The sequence below is a fragment of the Strix aluco genome, chromosome 3 (assembly GCF_031877795.1).
Source record: "Strix aluco isolate bStrAlu1 chromosome 3, bStrAlu1.hap1, whole genome shotgun sequence".
Taxonomy (NCBI): domain Eukaryota; kingdom Metazoa; phylum Chordata; class Aves; order Strigiformes; family Strigidae; genus Strix; species Strix aluco.
The window spans coordinates 81,270,888-81,296,343 of record NC_133933.1 but is presented as its reverse complement, the minus strand read 5'-3'; the positions used below and the strand labels follow the sequence as shown (position 1 = coordinate 81,296,343).

At 40.2% G+C, this 25,456-nt stretch overlaps 1 protein-coding gene across 1 annotated transcript in view; it reads right to left on the bottom strand.

Annotated features, from left to right (window-relative positions):
* SESN1 (sestrin 1) overlaps nucleotides 1–25,213 on the bottom strand; it is an 84,398-nt gene extending 59,185 nt beyond the window's left edge. Inside the window, exon 1 of the mRNA XM_074819381.1 lies at nucleotides 24,598–25,213. Within this exon, the coding sequence (XP_074675482.1) occupies nucleotides 24,598–24,879 (282 nt within the window). The 5' untranslated portion in view covers nucleotides 24,880–25,213. The remainder of the gene's footprint in view (nucleotides 1–24,597) is intronic.
* Between the last annotated feature and the right edge of the window lie 243 nt (nucleotides 25,214–25,456).

Sequence of the window (25,456 nt, the reverse complement as noted above, 5' to 3'; positions counted from 1 at the left end):
TGAATAATATTCTAATGGTAGCACAATACACAGTTAAGTCATGCACCAAGGGGTTTTCTTTTGGTTCACCAGTAAGCACTGGAAAAATAGTGCAAAAGCCTCCACACAAGCATCTTGAAAAAGACATGTCTAAGTAACCTAGAAGAAAAAAAACAAAACAAAACACCCGTACTACTACACTTACCTGCTTTCAGCTCTTAAAGCTGTATCTTAGATTTTATGCAGATGCTACTAAGTTGTCATAGTCTGTCGAGGAGCTGCAACACTAAACTGTGACTTCCCACAGGCTGACAGTTTTCCTTTCATTTGGGATTTCAGACAGTTAAACATTGTTTGCTTTATTTCCTCAGCCCCCCCACCCCCATGTCTTGCCTCAGCAGTACCTTCTTCTATTATGCTGTCGTGCGTCAGAGGGATGTGTTACTGCAGCCCCGCATCCTGCATGATGCAAGTATGTGCACTCTGGAAGGACTGTTATTGATATAGGCCCAGTATGACATGTGCTTCATAGGCACACAAGTTAGGCAGATCCTGTCTGTACAGTCAATACAGAAATCAATAACTTCATGCAGTAAGTACCAGGGGAACCAAACAGATATTTAAAAATCAATGTGTTGATTTTATGACACATCAGTCGGCAGCATGAGATACTGTATGAAAATAGTAAGATGATGGCAAAGTTTTAAGCAAGAGCAATGAGAAGACTTGATGAGAGACTAGGGAAGGGAAAGGCCTTTGTACTTCATTTTAGGATATGCTAACTATGGTAGTCATGACATGAATTTGATCTATGCACAGACGCAGAGACAAAATGGAATCTGCAAATCAGACACCACAGATGGTCCACCTCAATGAAAATTAATAGGGAAAACATTGATGAGTTCGATGGTGTAGAGTAAGTGTGAAAAAGGCTACACCAATACCCTGCAAGTTTAATTAACATGGACATAGAGATTTTGTACAAACCACTAGTTAAAAATCTGTAGTTAGTCTAGGCATAAAGACATTTATTGAATGTTTTTTACCATTCACATTGCTTTCATTTCCAGATTCTGCCAGTCTAACATCTGCAGGTTCCACTCTTCCCTTACGATCACTGGCTGTAGAGCTTAGTGAAATGATCAATTGCTAACAGCCAAGTATTCTTGTGCCTTAGCAGGATATATGCTACCTCATTCCAATAATATGATTTTATTTGGCAGTTGGCACAAAATAGGCATTAGGGTTATGATTCACTACTTCGCTGTCTCAACAATTTAACACTGAATGAACTTCTTTCTCCCTGTCATTTGGTAATCAGACTACTAAAAGGCTAAAACATGCAAAAAGGTTTCAAAAACTTTTTCTACAGAAATCTGCATATTCCAGGGAGCACTTTTCAAGGGCAAGAACACCAAACAACCAGCTAGAGGTGCTAAATTCTAAAGGAATATATTTATTATGTTACTATTAGCAACACTTTTTCCTCATACCTTTCCCTGCTGCTCCATATAAACACCCACCCAAAGCTCTAACTTACTGAAAAATACCACTTAGTTTTGAATACATTCTCAAAGCTTTATGTTCTCACAACCTTTACAGAGTATGGAATTTTCCTTTCCTTAAGTGTACCAGTGAAGGGGAGATAACACTGAACAAGCTTCAGAAAAATCTTCCTAACTTCACAAGCCACTGTGTTGATCCCCCTCACCAACCCATACCCCTCTTTCCCACTCCAGAGACAGTAACTAGACTTCATCTCTTGCTTTAGCTCTATCTTCACAGAAGAAAGCAAGTAGCATGCATTACAACCCCTGCTCAGTTCTAAGCACTGCTACACCAGCACTGCTGGATAAGGCTCTGCCTGGCTCCAAACTCACCTCAAGGAGCAAGCCCAAAAGCTTCTGTCCTCCAAGAGGCTGGATCTTGAGCCAGAGGTGCAAACTGCCAGACTATTATTAACTGAAAACTACATCTCAAATTCTTCTACCCTAAGAAGGAAGAAAAGAAATGACTAGAAGCACTGGTATTGTTAAAGCAGCTCCTCATTCCATGAAAGCTTAATGGTAGAGTTAAGTGTCTGTTTTCCCCTTCAGCTTGTAACATAATTCTTCTAAAAGTTAAAGCTCGCAAGCCAGCACTTGGACAGTGTAAACTGTAGGAGCCCAAAGAGCTCGTTACTCTTTCTCTACATCTCTGCTATTCCTGGACTCTGTTTGGTCTAGGCACAGGTCTAACTATACTCCCTCAAGTCTCTATAAATCACACCCTTCCCAACCAACTGGGTCTAATAACCCACAAGGCCTGGCTGAGGAAGATCTTAGGCCTACAAAGGAACAAGCCATTGTGGGATACATTAATTTAATAAATGTACATTGTTTAGGCTGGGGAGATTCCCAGATTTCCAGCAGGGAGAAATCAAACACTAGCAGTGGATCATTACACAAGTGGTCTCACTAGATTCCACTTAGCACAAACTGCTCTTTCCCTGCTTCCACACACTAGGTGTAATAATCCACAGTAAAGCACTGAATGGAGTCTGTCCCCCCTTTCAAGGACACTGATGATCTTAAAAGAAAAGCTACCATTTTTTTTTCCCCTTTGGTTTTGTTGCTTGTTTCTCCATTTGATATTTTGAAGATTAAAACTTCACAGAAGAGGGAAGGAATCACCACAAAGGAAGCCTGCTAACCTGACAATGGGCCAACCTTCAGTTTTATGCTAGCTATTCCAGAAACAAAAAACAAACAAGAAAAACCCACACCATTTTGAAGTTCCATATTTATAACTCCAAGCTTCTGACATTCCCCAGGAATTGTGTAACTAATTCATGTCACTTGGGGGAGGTGGGGGGGAAAACTATTAGCCCAGTCTTGTGGGAAAACAGGGAAAGAAGTGGCCATCATCTGCCCTCCTCTTTAATCTACTGCCAATAGATTAAACCAATAATTGTCTACAGCACCATTTGATGTTTGGCATTTGCTACATTTCCTTCCTTTCCAAAATCTTTTAAGAAAAAGTTTTGAAGATGATGGAGTATATGCCTTAGAATGCAGGCGTGCTTTAACACAGAAAGCAAAGTAAACATTAAGAAGAACTGTTACCAGAGTAAGTTCACACAACTGCAAACAATCAATTTACCACAGTCTTGGGAGTTGAATCTTGTCACTTCAGCCACAGCAAATGACAGTACACTCCTTGCTTGACATGTTTTACACAGCAAATCAGAGAAGTCAGTTTTTACAGATGAGCTACTCAGAAGTTCATGGTAATTTAGTTCACATGCAGTCACATGAAGTTACCGTAAAATCAGAAGGTCTGAGTATGAAGGGAAGTGTTGCAGCATACCCTGTGAGTTCACTCACAGAGAAAGACTCGGTTGCTCTTCAGGCTGCAGATTTTCACAGTACTGTTCATGGAACCTCTGGCATTTCAGGATGCTTGTGGCCATCCACTATGAACAAGACTCAACTGCACACAGATCAATGTTTGAAGGAAGTTCTATTAAACAGAGTTGAAGCACAGTGTCACTAACAAGGCATGTATTTCATCTCCCATTGTTTGATATAATTAGGGGATGGGGAAACAAAAAGGCCTCTGCACATTTAGTATATGCTCTTATGTCATCTAGTTGTATGTTTGCTAGAGGCTTACTTCATTTGGCCTGAATATAAACTTGGAAGAACTTCAGGTTCTTTAATGGTAATGATCTAGTTCCTGTATAGTACAGTCAAGTGAAAAAGCTTGGCATGGGAAAACTTAAATAGCAACAAGAGTACACATTTCTCTTCAAGAAGAATTCAAGCTTCACCCTGTATTAAAGTCAGCACAGTGTACAGTACCTTTTGACACTGTTTTGCTCTTCCTCCAGATTGTCCTGCTGGTTCTGTAACCCTATTTCAGCCACTTAGCTGCAGTAATGCAGGTTACACATCTTGTTGCACTTGGGTTTTGAAAGCAAGTTGCAAGTCCACCTGAGACCAATTATTTCCTTTCCAGGTGCCAAACTGTACTATGAAGTCTTATACAAACAACACTGATATTTTAAAGAACTATTCTTCTTGGAATACTTCTAGATTAGAACATTTTTCTTCAAAATTAAAGATACATAAAGAGAAAACTCAGAAAAAATATTCAAGACACACCCAAGTTCTTGTTCAAACCTCCACTAAGAGCTTGTAGAACCACTGAAGTATAAAGGAAGAATGAACCTACAGTGCCCTCAAGTGTGAGGGGATGTGAAGTAGAAGTCTGAAGATCTACTGGGAAAAGAAATGCTCTCAAGTCTTCAGAAAGAACCCTCACTGAAGAAAAACTTGCTTACTTGTGGGGGGGAACAAAAAACCAACCAACCAACCTGTTCATATGCGTTATGGACAGACTATGTACTATAAACAGGTGGAAGAAACAAATGACAAAACATCTCCATTTTCAACTACCTTTCCAAACGCTTGTGAGCGGGAAGTTTCATGTTCATTCTCACCACAGGAACACAACAAAGGCAGTTTAGTTACCCAGTGTAGAAGCCCTTAAATGGTATTTAAAGGAAGAGGTATCTTAGTGGAAGGTCAAATTTTACACTGTAGACACAAGTCCAATGATGCTCAAGACAACATGTCCTCAGCACCTGAATCTCTTGGCGAAGATCACACTTCAGTCTATCACCAAGGAACACAAAAGTTATATTTATTATAGTTATATAAAAAATTTAGGAGGGCAATACACCTTAACTAGCATTCACAAAAACCTGCAAGTCAAGTTAGAAGCCACCTAAATTAGCCCACAGGAAGCACTGAAGACAGGACTGCATCTTCAGTCTCATCTGTCACTGCACTAGAGCTTTCTACCCACCACCAAAAGGCACCTGCATCTATTCAAGACCACAATCTCAAGCCCAGAGACTGACTCTCTCACCTCAGCTGTTAGATCACTTAAATAAGATAGAGGCCAGGTTCAAGTCATTAATAACCTTGAGGCAATTTCAGCTTCTCCTCCCTAAACAACAAAGTTAAGCTATTTAATGATGGCAACACTGTCAGCACTTTCAACTGTGCTAGGTCTGCTTTACATGCAATTCTTAAGGTGTTCATTGGTCCAGAAATGAGAGCAAAAGCTAGTCTAATTCTCTCATCTTGGGAGCCTAGGCATGTAAGAGGCATGACTGTGAATCACCTCAGGCAGAAAAGGTGCTGAACCTAGAGTCCTCACTCTTTGGGAATGCTCTAACCACTAAGCTATTACTCAGGAGTGGGAGGGGTAGCCCGGGTTTGTTTTGTGCAAAGCCCATCTGATAGATCTGCAATAAACATGCTCCTAGAACACCACGTTCTGTGAGCTCTGAGAGCAGAGAGGGAAACATTTAATCTCTGGATCCAGAGTGAGTTTTAAGCATAGGCGTGGAACTATTACCCACTCTCAAAACTGAAACACTCTTACACATGGCTGAACATCTGATGATGTTCTGCCTAGTTGCTCACTGACTTTACCCACAGCATTAGAAGGATCCTGCATTTTGAAGCTCTGATTTGGGGCATAAACACAAGCTTTCTGAACTCAGCTGTGGTCTTTGGGCTGCAGAATTGTCCTTCAGTGAGTTAGTGAAAATGAGGACCTTTGTCTTGCTGAATAATTATCATACAGAACAGAGGAATCCCCATGTCGCTGACCATAAGTGCCACTGATCTTAAAAAAAGCACCACTGTACTATAAAAACATCAAGTTTGAAAAGCAAAGCATTCTGATGCTAGGAACTACCAGCATTTGAGTCTATCTAGATGATTCCAACTTTCAACTTTTAAGTTTACATTCTAGTATAGCGAAAACTTCTGTTAGGCTTACCTCTTTCTACAGAGCCATCTGTTCCAGAACCTCACCTCTTTTGTTGTTACTGTGAGCTATGTATCACAAACTAAGCAGGACAAACTGGTCAATGAAAATACTGCATAGTAAGCTCTGTTACAATCATGATCTAAATGTACACGAAGTGTCTGAACTACCATTCAAATCATCTGTAAGAGGCTATCCAATGCATACCCAGAGCTGTAAGAGGCAGTACAGTCTTGCATATGAAAACACCTCAAAGATACAAGCTGTGTAACTCTCTCACAGTTGCATACATATAGTAAGGGAGTTGAAAGAATTTGAAGAGTATTTTCATCTGACTAAGAGGCCGCAAGCTCCAACACTTCTTTTTCCCCTTCTTTAATTGGAATAACCACCTATGTAGATGCATTAAAGCCTGGTAGTAAAACTCTGGGGATACATGCAGTCTGTTGGGTCATTACTACAGCCAGGTTTGAACTAAGTCGAGCACCCTTCCAGCTGGAGGAGGCCCTGCCATCCTGTCATACAGCAGGAGAGAAGCTAAAATGCAGCACAGCAGCCAGGAAGTTTCACCATGCAGGGTCCCTTTTAGCATGCCTGAGCAAGTCCTTTGTAGTGAACCACAGCCACAGAGCAAATAATCTAGTTTCTTCTAGCAAGTGTGGACTGCCAATGACAAAGAATTATCTTTTCCACTATCTTTCTTTATAATAGTGGACAATTAACAGTATTTAAATAGATTTTTCAAAAACTCATCCTGAACCATGCAGTAGCTTTACTCTGCTAGAAAAAAAAAAAAGGTAGCAAACAGCAACACTACCACACAACACATGACTTCACTTTACAGGTAATACAGTTCAGCAGAAAAATTGATTTTATTTAGAGATAGCATAAGCACACTCATTGGTTAAGTTTTGTTTAATACGAGCTAAAAAGTCCCAGAACATTTAGTCAGCCATCTCCCCTCAACTAGAATCTACTCTTTTGTGATCTCTCAAATTAGAAAATTAGTTAACTGCCACATCCTAATTTAAAATTCTTCATGGGTAAGCTCGTAATTAAAGTTAGGAATTATTCACCTAAGTTCTCTTGACAATTTCATTTCCCTCTCTTGCTAGATCCTTCAGAAAAAATAAAACAGACTGATTATGGCTATTATTTTCTCCTAGTACCTATGCTAGTATTTTCTGATTAGATCAGAGAAAGTCTACACCATGGCCAGCAACAGAAGGCACCATCATACATACTCAGAAGACCGATTTCCTTCACAACCTTGGCTTTTTGACCCCAACTGTTTCAACTATTAAAATGTAACTATAGTTGGGTAGGGTTTTTTGCTGTTGGTTTTTTTACATATGTGGGAAATGCATGTCTCCTGTGTTTAGAAGAGGTGAATTCTTGCTGTATGTGCATTCTGTTGTTTTTGTTTTTTAAAGACATATTGTTGCAAAGACTTGATTAACACTACAGAGATCAAATTTGGGAAGCTTCAGTTGAAGATAAACTCCTTATAAAACTGAGATACTGAAAATCAGAAATTAAAATAGAAATAGGCATGCAACTTTAATATAGTGATGGGCATTCATAACTAATAAATGAAGTGATATAATGATCTAGTTCACATACTATCATAAACTTATTACGTGTGCTCCTCTTTTCCCTTCCCCACAACTATATCACTCATCATTACTTTCATATCTAGGTAGAGAAGTCAGTCACTTACAATTATATAATTTTTAAAGAAAACTAGTAAGATATCACCAACGAAAAACACCTAAAAATATGCCCCATCGCAAGCAGCTTTCAGGTTACTATTCTGTAACCAGAAATAGCACAGGACAGTAAGTTAAGGACAGAAGTTTCATTTTTCAAGTTTTAGAATAACAGATCTCAATTCACAGTTATGGTACTTCAAACAAATCAAAAACTGGAAATAAAACATGAGACATGAAGTCTCCCCCAAGTGTTCCTTCAAATTCATTACAACTTTCTGCAGCGAGTGCATCAGCTTCAGTTCATTTAGATCATGTACACATTAAAACAAACCTGGGTAAGAAACAAAAGGATATGCGTACTATCCAAAGAAAATGGGTTGCTCTAGTACAGCTAGGGATCTAAAAAACTGCTATTCCTGTCTCCACTAGTACAGCTAGGGATCTAAAAAACTGCTATTCCTGTCTCCAAGAAGCCTGGCAGGGCTGAACTGTAGCAGGTTGTCAACTCAAGATTGCTACCAAACCCTTTCCCTGTGGAATTCTATAAAGCATGCTCAAGGGAGCAAGAGTTTGCTTAAGCTAATTTAACTCTAAGCACTGGCAGGGACTTTATTTACTGCTATGGTAACTGGCACACCTGGTAGCCCACAATCAGTGAGGCAATTTGGTCCTGAAAACGCTGCAGCTGCACGGTATGACATTACATTTAACCTCCTAGTCCCTGCTAAATGGTACACCACCACACAAATAGAGATACTGTGTTTCCAGGCTCAATGTGGCACATCCAAAACCTACCTCTTATCTCTACTCACAATGTAACTTCTCAGATTAAAGAGACAACCACGACTGTCAGCTTGGCACAGTGATCACAAACCTTATGGCCACAAAAGGTCCAGGAAACTGAAACCTGTAAGAGGAAACACACAATTGTTCATAATAGAAGGAAGTACTAATAATGTTTTGAAATGGAATCCTGCAGCAAGGTATCAAGATGCTTTTGGACAAACCAACCAGCACACAGCCTCACTCCTTCAAACACATGTATGCTTCACTTTACCACACATGAGCAGTCCTGTTAATTCAGGGCTGCTCCCAGTAATAACATTACGCAGTTGTGAATTTTTTCAGGATAATGTCAAAATTGTCTGTTGTACACAGCATTTTTAATGAAGTACCTGCTGGTTTATTTTTCATAATTCTTTGATCATCAGATAGTAATAATGTAACTACCTCAGTAAACAGTTCCCACTGCAAATGTGACAGTAGGTGGCCAAAATGCTACTGCTAAGACAACAAATACTCCAGTTCAAAATTAAAATCTTCAGAAAAAAACAAAAAAGAAAAAGCCATCCACAACAATTTTCTAATTAAACATATTTGTTTAATATCATAATAAGGGACATAGGGATACAAACCTTTCACCTGAAGAAAAAAATGCTTTGCCCTTGTGGTACAAGAAAATTCTGACCTATTTCTGTAGCACAACATAATTTTTCTCTTCCCTCTCCAAAAAAAAAATCCCAGTAGCTGAACTTTAAACAAGCCACAAAAATACGTATTTCATCCTAGTTTTCTGATGTTAACATATTTATAAGTGTTGTAAAAAAGAAACAGGATAAATACTGAACACTGTGATTGGCAAAATTATTTTAGCATGTTTCAGTTTTCACCAAAAATCCTTGTTCAGCTCACCTCAATCTGAAAACTGTACTACAGCTACTTAGTTGGGTAAAATCCTTCAGCCCACCTCAGAGGGCCTTAGAAACTTTCTCACCGCTTTGGCTTTAATATAAAGCACTTTTGCACTAAGGCATATGAATTTCACAGCAGCGAGACAACAGGTTTCAAATTCCAGTTCAGTCCAGCTCCCACTCATGCTTGAATGGGATACTCATACACCCAAGGCAAATGCTCTAAGATATTTACTACTTTAAAGAAAAACATGCAATTTCTACTGCTTGAGAAGATCTACTTTGTCTATTCAACTGCCCTCTCAAGTCACTGATCTGAGAGGGGCAAAGCACAGAGTGGAATGTGAGACCTTCGTGCTCATGTTTTTGGCTATTCTAAGCCTATTTTTCTTTCTAGTCTTCATGGGACTTTCACATGTTGCTGAGGAAGGCTTGCCCTGCAAACACTTTGACAAAAGCAGTACATTTTCACAAAAAGTTTTTATTTTGATACGCCAATCATCTTTGAAACAACCAAGCAAACACTGATATCCCAGCAAATTCTAAACTTCCCTCTCTAAAAACACACCAAAGAACTAGGTGTAATACTATGGTGGGTTGACTTTGGCTGGACAGTGGGTGCCCACCAAATCCTCTCTATCACTTCCCCTCCTCAGCTGGACAGGGGAGAGAATATAACAAAAGGTTCATGGGTCAAAATAAGGACAAGGAGAGATCACTCACCAATTTCTGTCACAGACAAAACAGACTTGACTGGGGAAGATTAGTTTAATTCATTACCAATCAAATCAGAGTAGGATAATGAGAAATAAAACCAAATCTTAAAAACACTTTACCCCCACTCCTCCCTTCTTCCTGGGCTCAACTTTACTCCCAGTTTTCTCTACCTCCCCGTCACCCTGTGCTGCTGCAGGAGAGTAGTTGGGGTTCCGGTCAGTTCATCACACCGTCTCTGTCACTCCTCCTTCCGACTCAGGGGGAGAACTCCTCACACTTTTTGCCTGCTCCAGTGTGGGTCCCTTCCATGGGGTGCAAGCCTTCAGGAACAGACTGCTCCAGTGTGGGTACCCCATGGGGTCACAAGTCCTGCTAGGAGCCTCCTCCAGTGTGGGCTCCTCTCCATGGGGTCACAGCCTCCTTCAGGCACATCCCCCTGCTCTGGCATGGGGTCCTCCCTGGCCTGCAGGTAGATCTCTGCTTCACCGTGGACCTCCATGGGCTGCAGGGCAGCACAGCCTGCCTCACCATGGTCTTCATCATGGGCTGCAGGGGAATCTCTGCTCCAGTGCCTGGAGCACCTCCTGCCCCTCCTTCACTGACCTTGGTGTCTGCAGAATAGTTCCTCTCACATATTCTCACTCCTCTCTCCAGCTGCAGTTGCACAGGTTTTTTTTCCCCATCCTTAAATACGTTATCCCAGAGGTGCTACCACCGTTGTCGATTGGCTCGGCCTTGGCCAGCAGCAGGTCCGACTTAGAGCCAGCTGGCATTGACTCCATCAGACATAAGGGAAGCTTCTAGCAGCTTCTCACAGAAGCCACCCCACCCCTGTAGCTCCCCTGCTACCATGCAAACCTTACACACAAACCCAATACAAATAAGAGCCAAGGGGGAAAAACAAAAAATCCACTCATTTAATAACCTGCCCCACACATGTCCTAGACTTATTTCCCCTACAAGAGAGAAATAAAAAAGATTATTGTAAGGCATTTCTAGAGCTTTATAATTTGCTTCAATAATGACAGTATCCCCTTTAGGATACTCTCCTGCAGATGACTCTGGATTTCCAACTCAGAGCGTACTCTCTGAAGAGTCATAATCCCATCTAATTAAGTGAAGGAAAGCAACCACCACAAGTAGAGAATAGCTGTTTCTCTTCTGTGTTTGCTTATAATAATCAGATTGTTGCGGCAGAATATTATACAGCATGCTGATTCAATTCTTTATTCATTCAAACCTTCAGAATTAAGAATTCCAGAAATTTCTTAGAATCAAGCTTCTCCCTGCCATCTCAAAGTCTCAAGGTTCAGTACTTCCCAAGCAGAGCTCAATATTCAGAAGCACAAACTACATAAGAGGTCTCACTCATTTTGAAGAGAAAATAGTTTACAGATTCTATTATCCAGATTAAAACTGTCTTAATCTCCAAGAGATGGAGTGCTTGATTTCAGTGACCATCAGAATCTACCGTTGCACCAGATAAAGGAATTGTGTCTCAAATGAGGCTATTAAATTATATTATCCCTGGCTCTCTTACTTACAGAAGGAGAAGAAATTTTGCATTATTTTATCCCTAGTAAAATCCCTCCATGCTATTTCAAAATGAAATAATGCTTGGCTTAAGAATTTAGAATTAGTTCTTTGTTAGACTGCCTGCCTCTTACCATATCGTATATACTTAATAACAATTTACAGCACATGCTCTCTCCAATTTGATTTCCATTTACATTTCTTGGAAGTTTTGGACAACCGAGGAACTCGATGCTTTTTACAAGTCCTACCTAGTTGGATTGTCTACTCTGTTATTTGTAACCAAATATTCAAATATTATATAGAGGAAATATTTAAAGATTAGTATTAATTTTTCTGCTGAAGTTATAAAAACACTCACATGATGATACAGATTTGTATGTTTGTTTCTGTTATCGAATCAAGAAGTTATCTCCTTATAGCTGCCTAAAGCAACTACATATAAATAAAAAAAATTCTGAGTTTTTTTGTAATATAATTCAAGTATATAGCCTTTTGGAAAAATGATAGCATACCCAGTTAGCGTCCTAACAGAACTGACATCAAATGAACTACTTTCACCTTCAGCAAGTGATAGAGGACCTGTCTTGGTTCCAGATTTCCCCAGCTCTAGACAGCAAGGCACTATGCCCACTATGAAATCCTATGCTCGACCCTATATAGTTCCATTCAGTTCAGCACTAGTGCAACCAAGGAGAGACTGTTACATCCAAGGGGCTAACTCACAGCGTATTTACTTGGCAAATCTAGAAACCATTTTGTGGTGACCCAGAAGAAAGAATATCTTTCTCTCTAGCCCATCCCTCCCCAACAACAAGTTTTAAGCCATTCCAGACTGTGCCAAGTACCAGCATGGCCAGACAGATTTCTGCTTTGGCTGGACTGCTACTGCATGAGAGACTGGGGGAAACACAGCAAAGGTCACTATCTGATTAGCACTCAGGCATCTAATGCACTTGATCTCCCAACCAAGGCATCTTTCTGCCAACTTCTGTGTGCAAATAGGAAATAAGAGATGCAAAGTATTACTACTGCAGAATCTCCACATACAGACCAGACTTCATCACACAGGACAGAACCAGACAGATATTAGCAAAGGATGACCTGGGTTAAGTTCGCACCAAAGCCATATTTTCAGCACAAGATAGCAGACTTTCACTGAAACATACTGCTTTGGCTCTCCCACACCAGCATCCCTGAATAAAGTGCAAACAGTTACAACTGCCAACTTAAACAAGCCATTACAAACTGGGGTTAAATGGAGGTGCAAGCCATTACAAACTGGGGTTAAATGGAGGTGGCACTGAAAAGTCAGTTGTCATTGCTGCATTGATGGATTTGCAGCATTAGACTGAGGCATCTAGGTAACCAGCTCTGAATACCGAAGGTCCCAAACAGTCACCACTTAGTCCTAAAATTAAGATGCAATGTTACAGGGATTTGGGGATATGACTACATTTTGCCTATTTACTTCAGAGAAAGCTTCTCAGGTTGCATAATAAGCATTTACAAGGACTCTCAAAACTTCTGATGAGCTGAACTGAGATGAGCTGTTTGAACCAACACAAAAAAGTTCAAGTCTTATTTCTGGGGTGTGGACATTGAATGGTCCACTCCAAAGGCTCATTTTGTCCAAATTCTTCCACAGTCATGCAAGTCTACAGTTAAACTTTTTATTTGCAGTTAACTATTAAGCTTTCTGATGAAAAAAATTGTATTTTTGACCAGTATTTGACCTTAATGTCATTTCTGTTTATTTAAATAACACTGTTACCAATGTACATTTGTCACTACAGATCTATTTGGAAGTCTATCAATATTAAAAATTAAAATCCAAGAATCTTTTCTTCCTGACTGAACACACTAACTGGAAGGAAGAGCTTCTTGACTTTATTCATATGTAAGTTATTTCCTAAAACAGAACAATTCCTCCATCTGGTCTGCCCCCTACATAAAATCTGATATCTCAGAAGACATATTTATTCCTGAAGTCATCTTTAAACAGACAATTTGTGAGTGTACATCTAGAGAAATCCTCAGTTTCCCAAACCCATCAAGAACTGGCTTAGAAGATGGTATTAAAATCTGAATTTATTCTTTATAAAAAATGTTTTGGGTTTTTTAACCTCAGGACATCTTCCCAAGTATTTTTTTAGCAACTATTTTTTGAGGGAACAGCAACTCATTCAGCTTTCATGTGAGATTTTCAGAAGAATCTTCCTGATCATCTTAGCATGTTTTTATGCACGTGCATGAAGATTTATTACTACTGGGAACTACTTTTGACCCATGTGGCTACTCTACCCCAAAAGATCTGAGATACAGGAATTTTACCTCCCCCTAAAACATGCAAATCTGTGACACAGACTATGCTGCTAAAACCTCTAATGCAGTCCTCTGGCTCAAAGAGAAGGAACATATGTGTAAGCCACATACACGGGAAGAACACCAAGGTCTATCACTATAAATTAATTTTTGCACTGGAAGCACCGTGAGGCAGCCATATTTTCCACTGCCCTTAGGAGTAATGATTTGCACCTTGAATTCAGACTGTATTAAGACTGCACTTCCCCCAAGTCTTTATCAGTGTGAGTAAACATACTAGATAACTCTAAAAAGTAGAAAAAAACCCCAAACAATCTATGGTTTAGTATCAGGTATTCACATAATGCATAAGTTATAAAAAGTTAACTACCACCTTTAGAATCTAAAATTTCAAGATATTTTACATTGTGCAATACAGTGTCTTCTGCATTAAAAACCACAGCTTTCATTCCTAGTGAAATCTTACCCAAAAACTTGAATCCTTAACAGAAAGGCCTGACACCAAGTAATGAAAGAAAGAGAAGCAACATCTGACCTTCCCAATTTACATATACTCTTCTGACATATTCCAGACATCAGCCAAGCAGAGTTGCCATGTTCTGAATAGTCAGAAAGGCAGAACACTAGATGCCAAGATATCAATATGCCTTCTAAAAGCCAGACAAAAACATTACAATTTGGCTTCTTTTCCTGCATCCTGAAACAGAACTGTAGAATAAAAATGTCAGAATTAAACTTCTCTTATAGAATACTATTTGTACGTTAATTTCTAAGTAAATATAAGCGACTGTTATAAACATACCTCCTTTAAAAAAAAAAAAAAACAAAAGAAAAAACAAAACCAAAAACAACCACTCTAATTTAGGTAAAGATACAATGCTTCCAAAACCTTTTCTGTAACACAAGTGGGAAGGACAGAATGGACACATAGGAAGTTAGGGCAAATATCTTGTCCTGATAAGGATTTATCCTCATAACACAACAAGCTCCAGAAAATGTTATGTGCATGGCAGCTGCCAATTATTTACTACTGTTACACAGACATAAGTTTGCATTCAGCATTGATTCAAAATTCAGAGAAATAGAAAGTTTAAGAAAAGCTTTTTCCTCTCTTCAGTCCTTCTTCTACAGGCAAATCAGTGCAAATCTAGATTAGAACTAAAACTTAAATAAATGGAAAATCGAAACAAACAGTTTAATCTGAGTGGAATGTGCTGTTGGCAAACAAGCTGCATTTTAAAGCTAAAAGTTTTGTTGCACCAAAACACCAGGAACAGTGGAGGCTCACCAACAAGCTGCAATGGAAAAAAATCTTTCAGAAAAGAGGTTCCCCTCCTCCTTCAGAAAAAAAAAGCAGCACACAGGAAAGGCTTTAGAGCTTTAAATAAGTTTCCATTTTCAAGTTTGTTCCTTCTTTGAACAAATATCGTATTATTCCATGTTTACTCTCAGGAGTTAAGGAATCCTTAATTAAAATATCTATTTAGGAAGAATAACTGTTTAAAAACAATTTGATAGCAAGCAAGAATATGCCAGAGAGGAAAATTTAACTAAGAGGTTGTTACACCTTGAGTCTCAAAATTTAGGTTCACAGAGCCAGTCAGATATTTAGGTAGACAAAGGACTTGCCAGGAAAGACCTGAAACTGAGAAAATCTTATTACTGGGTCCAGAAAGCATAGAAAAGTGAAGAAAAGTTACAGTTTCTAATTAATTTACAGTAAAAACCAACTACCTGTTTTCAGAAGCACTGTACTTTCCTTTAACCCAATGCCTGGATTGAAAGTAAATTCTTGTAGTTGCACAGAAGGCAGATTTATATCAGATTACATGACATAAGTAGCAGTATACATTCTAGCATCACCTCTGTTTTTAAAATACCAGCCCAATATATTTTGGGGTAATATCCAGTCACTAGTACACAACACTGGGTGATACTTTTGACCCAAAATGACCTGAAAGAACAAGTTTGGTTTCTACATAAAGCTGGAGTAAGGAAAATAGTTAATTGTTTACTACGTTTAAATAGAACTAAACCAGTTCACCTTCCCAACCCAACTTTTGGCAGAAATCTAACCTAAGCCTTCCAGAAGAAGACACAAAGAAGAAAAAAAAAGTCAAAGTCATCGGAAACATCAAGAAAGTGGTAAACAAGAGAAAAACCACCACTTAACTTTTTGGATTTAATTCATGTGTGGAGGTCCAAGTGAAGATTTCCATGTTTCACTTGATTTTTGGAGAGAGCCCTAAGTCTTCACCCCTTCCCGCCACGCCCGCCCCCCCCCAAACTGTAAACAACTTACTGGAATAGAAAACCATACTGACAGCAAACCATATTTTTGGAAATTTAAACACTCAGTATCCAATATCCACAGGAAAACATACTCAAGCTTTCAAAGCTATTTTTCTGTCCCACAATGGTATATTCAGTACTTTTCCACTATGTTTCTTTTAAAAGGAGAAACCCTAACCTGAAGTCAAGAGTAAGATGACAAAGCAGCAAGTATTTCTTCAGTGCTCACTTTGCACTTGTCACAGTGAAACAATGTAATTTTCTTTTAAACAATGTATTTTGGTCAAGCTAATGGAAGATGTATTATTTTATATAACCTTGGAGTCCATACTTCTTTTTTTTACTTAATATTTTGTATATCATTTGCTAATTTCTAAACCTTTCCAAATTCTTAGTGCCTTTCACTTTGAATATCTCCTCAGGGTGCATAAAATTTCTCTGTATGTGAGCAAAACGCATCCAAATGCATGCCAACAACCCAAAATGAAGAGTTATTTATATACTAAATGGGGAAAACAAATCATAAGATTTTAAGAAGAAGATGAAATAGAAATAAGTTCGCTTTTTGGCAACTTAAAAGCAGAGCAGAACTTTTAGCAAAATCAATGCAGAGAGGGGAAGGATCACTGCTACCCGTACAGTATGAGAGTGAGAAAAATAAGATAAAGGACTAAGTTGACACTAGCATACATGAATGTAGACTGGAAAGGATCACCTCCAGCCATGAGTTTAGACGAACAGCCAATTTCTAAAATTACCTCTAGAAAGAGAAGCAGAAGGAAAAAAAAAAAAAAAGAAAAAATATCTAAAAAAGAGTTTGTGTGACTTAGCAACTGCTAGATCAGAAGAACAGATGCTGTTATTTACAAAATGCATTCAAGCTGAATATGTTCTGGGTTCTACAGATCTCTAGATATTAGCTCCTATGAAAAAAAAAATCAGGAAACAAATCTTTTTTTATGTAAGCCACCAATGCACACCTTACAGTTGCTTACCTCATTAGTAAATAATAAGAGCTGAGGAAATGTTTGTGTTTGGTTTCTTCAGTTTAAAGCTTTTCAGCACAGTCAAAAAAAAAAAAAAAATCAGCCAAGCCAACATTACCAAATGTGTGCTTCACTCCTCACTTGTTTTGAAAATAAAAATTCTAGTTATGATGTCCTGCAAATCAATGCAGCATAAATTTACAGGTCAAGTTACCCCAAACAATTATAAGAAAAAGTTGACTGAGCAAAGCTCATTTCCATACAAGAAGAATGGCATACAGCTAGCATGGAAAATTATGGAAAGGCTCCAAACACAGAAACAGCATTTGGAGTGACCCAGATATCCTACTTTACATCACTTTGAGAACCTCCACTGTTTTCAAGCAGCTCTTTATTCCAACCAAAGACATTCTCAGGGTCAGGCAATTCTGCAGTTGACAAGCTCAACAAAAGAAAATTTCCCTTCGTCTCTCTCAACAGACTGAAGCCTTCAGAAAGGAGACAAGTAGGCTGAAGGAGGGAGGAGTCAGATAAAGCAATCTAAGGACTATTGACACTTTAAGTTTTAAAAAAAATTGTTCACACCCCTGCTCAGAACATTCCCTGACATGTCAAGATTAAGTCTTCTCCCTTAACTTCTCCAGCCAACCTCGCCACACATATGTGATACAGACCCATCATCAGAATGTGTTTACAATAAATATTGCAGAGGCATAGTTCTTTTTGTAGGCTAGCAGAAGCTGTAAATAAGACTAATCATTCAAGTGCATCATGTCATTACCTCAGTATTTCTCCCAATATTGAGAAGAGCAAGAGTATCTGAACACCACAAAACAACCCCCTAACAGACAAATGTTTTCTGAACTAGCAATCTGGCAGAGTGACACGTGGCTTTTGAAGGGAGCACCCTACAATACATAATTAAACCCATTCCACCTAATGGCTGGAAGAGACAGAACATACTTTTGCTCTGAAGTGAACTCACAGAAAAAGGATGTTTTCATTCACTTTACATAAGAGTACTATGGGAAACAGAAATGACTTTGGGTATTGGCATTGTGCAAGGAGACTAGTTAGCTTCCAGATGGATCAGATTCATCACCACCACTGAGAATACTATATTTAAATTCATAGGCTTGAAAAGACTATAAATTTCATCTGAGACACCTTTCCATGGTGACTGACCAACAGTAAGCATCACAGCAGAAATCAATATCATGCAGTAGGACACAGTCAAATTAACTCCAACAAAAAAAAAGATCCCACAACCTAGCAGATCTGCCTAGCTACAGTTCAAAGTTCACAAAAGAAAGTTACTTCTGTTACGCAGGAAGGCTAAAAAGACTGAAAACAAAGTTGTGAAGTCATTTATCACAGATTACACCAAAAGCAGATTAAAGATTTGGGAAGTTAGCCAGTCTCCTATAATACCAGAGTCATCGGGATAAATCATTTGAGAGCAAGGAGCGTATTTGAGTTTCACTCTTACTGCTATTAACAGACATGCACCACAGAGCTCAGACATGGAAGATACACAAAGCAAAGAGACAGGGAACTCTATTGTGAGAAAAAAAATCTAGCAACGAAACAGAAAAGTAACTCCTATTTTATCCTTTATGGACATACACAGGGGAACTACTACCTCCTCTCCTGGCAGAGGCTTTATTTGTCCCACACACTGTGGCAGAGAAAGAGGCCAGGATGCCTACTCTGGCTGTGACTAGAAGTCTTCCCATCCTTTCTGGATGCTCATTTAATTTAAATCCATTCAATGTTTTGCCAGGATTTGTACAGGTAAGGGTATTCCATTCCATGTCCCCCGCCAAGCAAGCCTAGGTCACAGGCAGTGCCCAAGGGCTGTAATACAAGAGGATGCATATTTGGTTGCTGACATGACCCTTCTGTTATGCACCATAGAGCCCTCTGAAAACTATGGCATTCTGTTACATTTAGCCACTAGAGCAGTAGGCCTCTGAAAAGAAGAAGGTACTAAGAGTCCTCCCAAACCCACCACTGCTTTTCAGTAAGAGACAAAGACTCCAGACCCCAAGTTCCAGTGGTACGTATCTAGTAAATACAGTCTTGGAGATCAAAGGGAAAGCACTTGGAGGGTGCGTCCCTCCAAGCAGTTACCAACACAAACAAAGAAAAAGAGACTGGAAGGAAAATCATCCAGGTAGCAATGCTCTGCCTTTCCCAGAAAGAGATCACATAAGCATATCACTGCTGCCTGATGTTTAAGAACAGTTTAGACAAAGTTCTAGTGATGAACATGACTGGATAGTCTAGACCACTGCTTTACTGTCCTAATCCTTGAAATTTTCCCCAGAAATGTCTAGCCCAAGTCTTGCTGGAATTTAGATCAACTGATCATTCATTCTAGCTCATTTTTCCTCCCTTCTTCCAGCAGTCTTTTGATACCCCCCATCCCCCATTTATTTGAGAACATACTGTCTTAGCCTCCTTTTTAGCTGGCCATACCACCACCAATTTGTTCAAATTTGCTTCACAGAAAAGTCAGGTCTAGAAGACATGATACAAGCTCCCATTAACTATTAACATAATTTTAAATTCTATTTCTACTCTCCAGTATTCTTACGCTCCCTCTCAGTTTGTAATCTGCAATTCAACAAGTGCAAAACTCTGTTAATCAAGACTGTGCTGGACAGGACCTTGTAGAATCTGTACCAAGTACTTGCTACCTGACCTTGCTTACCTTCTGGGGATGGTTTTCCAGCTAATTTTACTCACTGCACAGTAGTTTCTAGATCATAATTCCCTAGCATGTTAATGACAGGATCATGTGAATACTGAGGACTCCAATATATCAACATATTAACATTATAGCATCTCTCTGCACCACAAGGCCTGTTACTCCATCACATAAGAAGTAGACATGCTGGATTTAAAATAATTTATCCTGGATAGATCTGTTTTGGCTGTTGCTCAACTTTTTTCTAGGCCCTAAAAAGGTGTTTCATCACTGGACCAGTATTTTTCCTTTGACCTAAAGTTAAAATCCACAAGTTTCCTCGTTATCCCATCCCACTTAGCCCATACTGAAGAGGTATGCACCATTATTCTGAGTCTACTACTTCCCTCCACTATCTTCAGATTGCTATCCACTATATGAGATTGCTTCAGCTAGTTTGGGTTTTTTTAAGCACCTCAGAATGAATTTCATCAGGCCCTACCTGATTGAAAATCTGTTGCTTATCCAAGCAACCTACAGGTTTTTTTCCCCCCTAGCCTAGGAGAGTACTAATTACACTTTTATCATGGCTATTAATGACACTGGCTGGATTAACCATTTCAGAGAACATTTCAAACACCTCAGCATTATCTCTTAATCCATCAATCGGTGGATCTTTCATTTCTTCCTTTCTTCCAATATCCCTTTTAGCTACACCTCATTATGTATTTGACCATCCCAGTTCTGTTCATACATCTTCATGCACTTCCTGTGCACCTTCAGCAACATACAGTTTCCCATTTTTGTATGTTTCTTGTGTTTACATCAATATAGAGATCAACAGAGAGCAAAGTTCTTTTTTCATTATTAATCATCCCCTTCAATGAGTGTTTGGTACTGTACCGTTACATTACTTCTCAAAGAGGTTGAGACCAGTTTCTTTCTTCCTTATATTTGCCCCCCAATCAAGCTTTACGTGCCAAATTCTAAGCTTTTTGACATTTGTGGGTTTTATTCTGCTGTTCTGTCATCTTTTATCCTATGTAGGCTAACATCTGAAGAACCTGCCTCCCATCTATGTGTTCTCTTTGTTAATCTAAAACACTGTTTTTATGAATTTACATACCTTCATAGAGCAGTATGTTCTGCTCAGTCTTTTCCAAAAGACACTGAATGTTTAAGAGAGATTTTAATTACCAAATCTCATACTTTCAATGATTCTTCTCCAGCTACTGACTTACACCTTGTATTTATATTCCAGTCACATACATCTGATTGATCTGATCGAGCCTGGGCAGAATACTTTCAATGATCACACGTTAAGACCTTCCACTGCTGTTCATTCTCCATGTATTTGTGCAGACATGACCCGCTATTCTGCAAGGTCATAAGCAATATGCTTTAAATACATGCAAAATACCATATATGCAAGAAGTTAGCAAAAAGGTATGATATATTTGGGGGGTTTATCTCAAAATCCACTCAAATATTTTCACATGCAAACATTCAAACTCTTTTCACTTGGTTAAAGCATTTCAATTGAATATGTACTTGGTCAAAGTTACTTTAGTGACCTTGCTTTTATTAATAAAAGCAAGAAAGGCTTAACTAGAAAAAAGGGGGCTAGTTTGCTGAGACTGTTTTTGCAATAATTCTTACAAAAACAACTTGTCTAATCTAAATGAGAAATTAGATATATTCTCTTAGGCTAAAAAATACATATATTATTTTATATATATATATAAATATATATAGCCTGCAATAAGAAACTCATTATCCTGAATATAAATAAAATCAACATGAATTCACATTAAGCAATAATTTATTTTTATAGAGTCTGATACAGGTAATACTATTTATTAATAATAGCATTAATAATACTAGTTATTATTATTTATTAATAGCAATGAAGAAAGTTGCACACTTAGAATTCCACCATATTTCAGAGAAATTTTTCTCCAGGAAAAAAAAAAAGACCGTAACAAAGGCAGGCTTAGAGGGATGCCATGCTGACACAGGCTGCTGCCAAGCCTGCAGCTTACCAGCTTACACCAGCCATATAATGCATTCTACCAACTTGCTCCAGACACAAAGCTGCAAAAACACCAGCAGCTTAGTTGCCCATGCCTAAATATTTGTTGATTACCCCAACAGGCAAGAGGGCATGAGCCCCAGGAAGAAATAGCTATCAGACCACATGGAAAATTCAAATCTTTTATTTCCTTACTGCCCTATCCTGGATGCAGGGCAGAAAGATGAAGAAAACACATTTTACAGTTCTCCGGGGGGGGGGGGGGGGGGGGGGGGGGGGGGGCAGGGTGGCAAAGGAGGGGAGAGGGAGAAGAAATCGGAAAAGAAATCTGTCCGTCTGGGCTCTGACGGTGAGAGGAGAAGGGCAGCACCAGTTCCCAGGAGAATCTTTGGGTTCAAAGTTGCCTCTCCTGCCCTGGGCTCTATGTCATTTAATAACTTGGCAGACAATGAAGTTTAGACAGCACAATGGTACAGATTGCTGTGGACTTAGAGATTGTTTCATATCCCAAAACAGGGAGCTAAAGTAATACAAGTGAGTCCTTTAAGTACTGATACTCTTCTGAACAGGATTTCACATTTTTATAATGTTACTAAGTTATTTACCTTTAGAATCACTGCTGAAAGCCACAAGTTCTATGGGATAATTAATTTAATAGTTTTCTTTATCTGCCATCTTCATTGCAGAGATTTGAATAAAATTCCTCTTGGCCATGAAATCACAGAAAACCATTTCATGCCTGACAATAGCCCACAGCACCCAAAATGGAATACTTGGATTGGATTCTTTCTTCCACAAATGTGGATCCAAAGATTACAACAAAAATGTGCATTTATGAGTACAGCCATAAGAACTAAGACTTGCCACTCTACAGTCATAGAATATAGACTACTTCTCTTTTAGATCTACTCCCTAAAAAGAAAAGTTATAAAAGCAGCTTTTAAAGATATTCTTAAAGTAATGTTGTATTTTATTTTATTTTGCTTAAGTTGTTGTTAAACCTTTACTGCAGCTTGTGTGTCTACAATTGGTTTCATATCTATTATATCTTTCACATCTATTTTTATTAATCAACCCACCTACAACCACGGGATTTGAACTTGCTGTATCAAGATGGACTTATCGTCTGTCAGAATTTTGGCCTATTTAAAAAAATCTAGTGATAAAGTTACTAAACAAGACTAATAGTTGAACATGCCAGTAACTTCATGTATAAAAACCTTAAAAGGAGTCATCAGATCATATCTTCTGACCTCCTCCAAGACTTAGGTGAGAGATCACCACCTGTTTGGCCTTTGAATAGACTCTGATAACTTGTGCCTGATAAAAGCAAGTCTTCCCTTCACAGTCTGTCCCTGTGACTCATCATTCTCACTGGTAATGGGCTCACTTCTCATCTGAATCTTTAACAGGGAAGATGCTGATGCAAAGGTGCGAGATTAAGTTTTCAACTTGAATATTCAAGTTGGGCTTGGGTGTTTTTGTTGTTCCATTGGTTTGTGTTTTTAAAGAAAAGCAGTATAGCTGTCAAGCCTTTCACATAGACCATATGTTGTATTTATAGCTCATACTGACAAAATCTTTGAGAAAAATGCCCCATACATTCCAAACTGTATAAAATAAATTATACTGTATTTATCACACTGCACACTATTAAGAAGTTAGACAAAATAAACAGAGCCTCTCTCAGCTACAATAATCCACACCCAGAATTTCTCTGAACCACTTCAAAGCAGGACAGAACAAAAATGGATCTATGTACAAGTTCCTTTAAAATACTTACATATGTGTATTTTTATATATAATAATATACAATGTTTTATATAATACATATACGTGTGTATTTATGTATTATATCCCCCCCCCCGGTTCCCCTACATTAAACCTGTTAATGTTCAGGGGAAAAAAGCATAATAGTGGGAATCAGGCAGCTAACTCCAAGCACAGCTCTATGTATTCACTTGTGATTAAACGAGATACCTGAATTTCCTTTTCCTAGTCTACAGCAAGTTGTATTTTTAGCAGTGCTGCTGGACCCGTTGATACAAGCCCTACATCAGAATTTCAAGACCTGCACAAAAACTTTAGGTGAGCAAGAGAACTGCAATGCGAGTAACTATAATTAGACTGTAACAGTGGAAGAGTACAAAGTAACATTTATTTTTGTTAGCATAAAAGGTCAGTAAATGTAATCCTCTACTGGCTCGGCTGCCTGTAAACTGTAAAAAAAACCAGTTTGGATCTTACCGATTCCAGTGGAGAAGCTATTTACCAAGAAACAGCAAAAAGGGAATTTTGACATGCTCTTCTTTAATAGCCTTGAAGCTCATACGGCTTTTAAAAGCTCAAAAACTTCCCATACCGATTTATATTTTTAATTGGCAGCCCTAAATGTTTCTCCCCAAATTCTTCCTGCTTTTGTATTAAAGCCAACTGGTAATATCACAGCACTGGTCATACAGACCAAAACTAGAGCATTAAAGCTGTCATTTTAGCACTTCCTTCGGGATGCCCCAACGATCACCTACTTTCCAGTCATTCATCGTTAAATCCTCCCCGCCGGATTGCACTCAAAAACTTGACGCTTTTTTCCCTGCCTTTTAATAACGCTTTTCCAAATGCTTCTTCACGAGGGGGACGGGACGGGGGACGCCATGTAGCATGTATTCCTGCACTAATCAATCCGACCGGCCTGGGTCAGACGCCCAGCTCGTTGCAGAGCCGAAAGCCGAGGGTGCCCTGCGTGGGTTGGGGCCGTCTCTCCACTCTCCCGGCCCCGTCCCAGGGCGGAGGTGGGGTCCGCCGTGCTTACCTGCACCCCGCCGAGGATCGCCTCGCTCTTCTCCCTCACGTCGGGGAAGGGGCAGCGCTTGGAGAGCATCAGCAGGCGGGCCAGCACCTCGCTCAGCCCGTCGCGGGCGGCGGGAACCAGGAGCCCGTCGGCGGCCCGGGTAGGCGGCACCGCCGCCACGGGGGCAATGGTCTCGCTACGGCGGAGGACGGCTTGCCCGATGGTGTCCAAGGCGGCGGCGCGGGTGGCAGCGTCGCGGCTGCAGAGCCCGTCCCAGCGCACCTCGCCTTCCCGCTCCTCCATAGGGCCGGCCGGCTGCTCCCCCACCGCCGCCTCAGCAGCCCCGACGCGGCCGCCCCATGGCGGGCTCCCGGCAGCGGCCAACCCGCCCACAAAGACGACAAACGCGGCGGCGAGCGGAGAGACCGCTGCCTGCGCCGCATGGAGGGCAGGGCTGGCGGGCGCTCTCTCAGCCCCGGCGGGCGCCCCCGCCAACCGCCGCCCACCGACGCCGGGGCCGCCGAGCGAGCGACGCCGCTGGTGCTTCGCCTCTGCCGGCGGGGAGCGGGGCGGCCACCACCCCGCGGCGCCGGCAGCTCCTCCTCCCCGCCCCGGGCATGGAGCGAGGGGGACGGCCCCAGCGCTGCCTCTCCGGGGCAGCCCCCTCAGCCCTCCCCGCCGGGGCTGGGCCGCCACAAACCCCCGGCGACCCCCTCAGCCGGCAGGGCGGGGGGACAGGCATGGGCGGGACTAGTTCCCGTCCAACACGGGGGGGGAAGCCCACATGACAGACGCGCTCGACAGCCAATCGTCTTTCAGCACTCGCTGACGCCGGCTCAATCGCGGCGGGGAGCGCCCGCGCCAGCAGGGGGTGTTGGGA